The following is a 6093-nucleotide window of genomic DNA, read 5'->3' on the forward strand; positions in this document are numbered from 1 at the left end:
AGACACCTGGGACCAGAGGTGGGTTTGCCCAGGCCAGCTGCAGCCACAGGTGCCCGGGACCTTGGGCGGCTTTGCCCTGGCCGGCTTTGTCAGGAAGGACATCCAGAAGGTGGTCTGGGAGACGTCCGGTGTAATTAGCATATTATCCTTTTATTAGTATAGATATCTTTATGACTGAAGTCTATCTTGGGAATTTTTATCGATTTCTTCAGTTTTTTAATAATCCTCATCATTTTTATGGATAAGTTTTTGTGAATCACTTTTCAACGGATCTTTGGTGAAAAGATTATTTTCTATGCTGGTGTTCTCTGGGTTTCTCTCTGGTGGAGCTATACCAACCAGGTGGGGGAGCATTCAGTGAAGGTACACCAGCAGTGCTGCTTCCATTGGAAACTTTGACATTTTAGCAAAGGTTGCTTCTAGGTGGAAACCCTCCTAGGTTATTTCCTTTTGATCTTCTTCCCCTCTATTCCAAATGTTTGCTCATATTTTCTAGGAATATTAAAACCTGTAGTAGGTAAAGGCTATAAATTTATTGGGAAATTGAAGAATTCCTTGAATATGAATAAATCTCACTAAAAGCATACAAGAATAAATGAAAATGGTGAACTTTCAGTCCAATTTCTTGTTATTCATTTTTCAGGAGATAGTTGTAATCATTGGATGTATTTTAGTGATGCAACCAAGACGAAAAATGGATGGGCCGACGAGTTGTTACATGAATTTGAGTGCAATGTTGAAATGCTTAAACAGGCTATAAAGGATCATAATGTAGGTTCACCACCTAAATCCCCAACACATGCCTCTCCCCAGCACACACAAACAGGTATTTTACTTATAACAACATTATGGCATTCCCCTGATATTGTATTTATGGCATTACCCTGATGTGTGTCAGTGTGTGTGTATGTGCATGTTCATAAAATGGTGGTTTCTGTGAATAAGTATTGTGTTTAATTAGTGTATGAATATCCTGCATCTCATTCAGACCGTATGTGTATGGAACAAGGCACTTTTTAAAAATATATAAGGCTAATATCCAAATAGAATATTTGATATTAAATATTCTTAAATGTTTAGACTTCTCTTAATAAGTATTTCAGCCAAAAATTATCACATGAGCGTACCTTAAATGTGATGTGATTCCTAGTTAAGGACTAAGCAACATGAAAAAATAATCACAATAACTTAACATTTTTATATCAATTTACATATATTAGTAAAGTATTTCCACATATATTATCTCATTTGAAAAATCAGAGTTTACTTTTATTTTTAGTAGCTGTCATAACAGTAAAAGAATGACTGTTAGAAAAAAATATTTGCAGTAAACTGAAAGGATTTTTTTCCCCACAGAGAAAGACTCTGCTGTGAAAGGGACTTCCAGAATGCCTTCAGTGTTTTCTCAACAGTCCAAAGCTAAGTTAATGTCTAGTTCTGTTGTGGTTAGACTTGCAGATTTCAATATATATCAGGTATGTTTCACTTCTGATAAATACGTTTAGTATCTTCTGCAAGCAACTTTTCTAAACTAATGCCACCATTTTGTTTTAAAACATCTTGACTAGTTCTGTGAAGTGACTAAATTAGATAGGATAGAAAATATTAGTTCATTAATTTCTGTGTGTATAGTTTCCCAGGGTTAGGCTCATTGTGTGGTTAAGCTCGAAGTCCTTTTAAATTGCCAAGTCTGCACCAGACTTCTGTTAGCAACTGCAAGTTCAGGAGTTTCCATAAGTTGCCCACTGATTGGAGAATTCACTGGAAAAATTCACAGAACTTGCTGAAATCAATTTTAGTCAAAGTCACATTTATTACAGGGGAAAGAATACAAATTAGAATCAGTCATAGGAGAGCATAACATGGAGCCTGGGAGGGTTCTAAATTCAGAACTTGCTTTTTTCCTCAGGACACCTTAGCCTCCTGACATGGACATATACCAGTATGCATGAAATATTGCCCATGTAGTTGAATTCAGTCTCTAGGTAGACCGATACCCCGTGACCCAAGGTGTCCACCCTAGGCACTACTAAGGCAATCAAAATGTGACCAGTCCTACTCTGAGACATCTTGTGGGTATAAACTATCATGTTGTGGTCCCGGGGTCATCCACCATGAATAGGAAATTCCAGTAGCTTAGAATTGCCTCCCAGGGGCAGGGACAAAGGCCAGACCTTTCTCTGTAGTCCAGATTCCTTATTACACAATTGTCTTAGTGGAAGAAACTAAAATACCTTTTTGCTTTATTGAACTACCAAGTATTGTCTATATAGTGCACATAATTTTATAGTTAAGAACTCTATATCCTATTTCCACTAAAAATATTATTCGGGCTATGATCTCACAACATGGTCTAACCTCACAGTCCTTGAGACCAACACAATAGAATATGTGATGTATTTTTTAAAAATAAAAGGAAGTATTTCAGATGTGTATTAGCATTTATGAAATGTTCTCATTTATTTTGATAAGCCTATGACTTTGAACTTAGTTTTATCTGAAAAGTTCTCATTTTACTCATTGATTTTCAGTTGAGGCCAATTTCGCTCCCTAGGGGATATTTGGTATTGCCTGAGGACGATTTTGGTTATCACAGTTGGAGGAGGTTGCTATTGACATTTTGGGTAGAGACCAGTGATTCTGCTTAACATTGTACAATGTACTGGATGGCCCCCACAACAAAGAATTATCTGGCCCTAAATGGTGCTAATTTTGGGAAATCCTGATTTAAGAATTGTGTGCGTGTGTTTTTTTTTAATTGTGCAATTGCTTCTTTCTTTACATTCTATACATAGTGCATTTCATTTGAAACAGACCTTAAATTAGGAAGGAGATTTGATAAATTTAAATGGTAATGAATTATCCATAATCTCAAATGGTTGAAGGTGAAATATGGCAAAGAAATTCCACATATACACATACAAATACACGAAAACAAAACAACAGCAACTGGAAGAAAATAAAATAGAATCTTCATTCCATTTTTAATAACTTTCTAACTATTAAAGGAAAAGGAGGAATAAGCCATTGACTATTAAAATAACTTGACACTTTGACTTGAAAAGGATTTACTTTCATATATGCAGAGAAAAGCTTCTTAATTAGATAATATAAAGAACTGACTTAAATTTATAGACTACAAATAATCAAACGGTTTGATTAGTAACTTATATAGGAGAAAACTATTGAAAAAGCATTTCACTTTGTGAGAAATATACATGTTTGTTGAGTGAATGAAAAAAATTACTTGTAGATACATCTCTAGTCTACTAAGTAAGCATAAATAAGTGAAATTGATAAAACTCTATTGGTTGAACTTTGGGGAAATTAGTATATACATTTTTAATATAATTATAAATCATCAGTTTTGGGGTGAGTATAATGAGAACCTTAAAACTAATAGTGTATTTTTAATCATTTAAAGGATTTGAGAAGCATAATTGAATTATTTTTATTATAAAATATATGTAACATAAAAATTACCATCTTAATCATTTTTAAGTGTGGAGTTCATTGGCATTAAGTATATTCACATTGTTGTACAACTATCACCACTGTTTATCTTCATAATTTTTTATCATCTCAAACTAAAACTGTATATAATACTTTTCTTAATGAAGAAATTTGAGTAGAGAATTATTATAAAGTATATATTAGAAAAGCTTTTTAATCTTTTGGACTTAAAACTATGTCTAGACCCTGGCATTGACTTATTTGTATTATCTTATAGAAATATTCTGTCTGTTATCTTAAGGCTCAAAATAATAAGTTTGTAAAGAATGTTGTACAAGTTGATTTTGTAATTGATAATATTCCAAAGAGATTATAGTTTTCTGAATAGTTGATTTTAAAATAACTCAATGTGAAGTTAATTATATAATAAAATTTTCTTTGGAAATTAACCATTCAGAAATTATTGGAAGCAGTTTTGAGAGTTTGAAGTGATGTTTATGCTGCATAAGGGCTTTGATATTCAGTGTTACTTTAGGAAATTTAATTATTTTTTTAGGTCTCTACAGCAGAACAGTGTCGTTCTTCCCCCAAAAGTATGATTTCTTGCAATAAAAAATCCCTGTATCTTCCACAAGAAATGTCAGCTGTCTATATAGAATTCACAGAATATTACTATCCAGATGGAAAAGATTTTCCAAGTAAGAGGGTTTCCTGTTTTGTTATCATTTGTTCAAGACTTGGGAAGTTGTTTTTTTTTCTTGCTAAGTTTTATAAATGTGAAAAAAGAAGCAAAGGTCCATTGTTCTTTACTCTTGTTATCATTGTGTGTAGTATACGATTCTAGTATAGCCTTTTAATATATTATTATTTGTTCATATGTTCTTCTCCCTCACTAGCTTGTAGGATACTTGATGTCAGGAATTATGTAGTATTCGTGCTTCATTTTATCCCTGAATTTTTACTTATTTTTATAGTTGATGACTGTTTAATGACACTTAGGCTATTTATAGAATAAGATAATTTTTTCCCTTTAGTCAAACTCCATTGATATTTCTGCTACATAAATATAAAACTGTATTTAATTGGAAAAAATAAATAATGTAGTTATCCTTTTAGCTACACAGAATTTTTTGGCCTGCTTTTAATGTCTATATATATATATATACACCTTGGACAACTTTTGGCATTTGTCTTTAGTTAAACATATATTACATGAATTTTTATTTGTAACCTACTTTCTCTGCTTAAAGTTAAAATGATTCTACATTTGTGTTCTTTGAATGTTAAAATTCTGTTTTGTTTGTCTCCATTGATCTAGGAGTCCTTCAAACTAAAATTTGCCTTGTTTATGTGGTACCTTTTTCATTATTGCAGTTAAACATCGTAGTTGAATAAAAGTGTTTAAATGAAATAGGTTATGTTATTGGGAAAAATTTTTTTTACATCCTCTCTTTAAAAGTGGGATTCCAAAATAGTTTGACCTACTTTGCCCATTTGTTTAATATTGACTTAATATAGGTTTTTAGTTTCAAAGGGGATTTCTGATCTCATGCCTTTGTTGTTACATAAAAGGAAGGTAGCCTGCCCTGGGCAGTGTGGCTCAGCTGGGCATCATCCCGTACCACGAAAGGTTGCTGGTTCAATTCCCAGTCAGGGCACATGCCCTGGTTGTGGGCTAGATTCCTGGCTGGGGGTGTGCAGGAGGCAGCTGATCAATGTTTTGCTTTCACATCAATATTTCTCTCTCTAAAAATCAATTTAAAAAATATTTAAAAACAAAAGGGGGTAGCCTGGAAATTTCTTTGGAGAAACATAGAACTATTTTATCACTTTAATTTTTCTTTGTGCCAGATTTGGGGATCTAATCCTCACCGCTTTATGTTTTCAACAGCATTGTGTGTTTCTCATTCGTTTGTTTCTTCTACCTTTCTGACTAAAATGATGAGAAAATTAAGATAAAGATATTTGCTCAGCACCTTATAAACAGTAGAATGGCACAGCTGAAACTCAAGCTTGGGTCTTCTAAATCAAAATTCATTTCTCCCCACTGTTTCCCCAGGCATTCACAGCCATTTGTCTATTATTGGGTAATCCTGTTGTTTCCAGCCCTCTCCCACACCTCCCAGAATTGTTTTCTTTAAGTAATGCATCATTGCACTAGTACCTTTTCTTCAGAGTGAAGGCTAGTTTCCAGGATTTCTAACTTCTAATCTAGGTTTATTTCTATCAGTTTTATTAACATGTGCCAAAGGAATTAAAATCTCGTTCTATAATCTATACCTTTTTTCTGATACAAATATAAATTTTCCCCCAGCAATTTAAATTCTAGACCCCTAGATATGTAGGAGTGGAATTGCTAGGTTATGTTTTAACTTTTTATTATGGAAAATTTTCAAACACACTTAAATGTTAAGAGGGTAGTATACTGAATTCCCATGTATAGGGATCCACTTTTATTCCTTATGTTTCATTTCTCTGTTAAGCTATCTAACTTTAAAAACATACAACTTTTTCCCTAACCGGTTTGGCTTGGTGGATAGAGCATCGACCTGCGGGATAGAGCATCGACCTGCGGACTCAAGGGTCCCAGGTTCGATTCCGGTCAAGGGCATGTGCCTTGGTTGCAGGCACATCCCCAGT

At 33.6% G+C, this 6093-nt stretch overlaps 1 protein-coding gene across 1 annotated transcript in view; it reads left to right on the forward strand.

Annotated features, from left to right (window-relative positions):
* UHRF1BP1L (UHRF1 binding protein 1-like) overlaps window positions 1-6093 on the forward strand; it is a 45358-nt gene that overhangs the window by 17093 nt on the left and 22172 nt on the right. The window contains exons 10-12 of the mRNA XM_015567585.1: window positions 644-826; window positions 1357-1475; window positions 4010-4151. Of these exons, the coding sequence (XP_015423071.1) occupies window positions 644-826; window positions 1357-1475; window positions 4010-4151 (444 nt within the window). The remainder of the gene's footprint in view (window positions 1-643; window positions 827-1356; window positions 1476-4009; window positions 4152-6093) is intronic.

Source organism: Myotis davidii, unplaced genomic scaffold, assembly GCF_000327345.1.
Source record: "Myotis davidii unplaced genomic scaffold, ASM32734v1 scaffold120, whole genome shotgun sequence".
Classification (NCBI taxonomy): Eukaryota; Metazoa; Chordata; class Mammalia; order Chiroptera; family Vespertilionidae; genus Myotis; species Myotis davidii.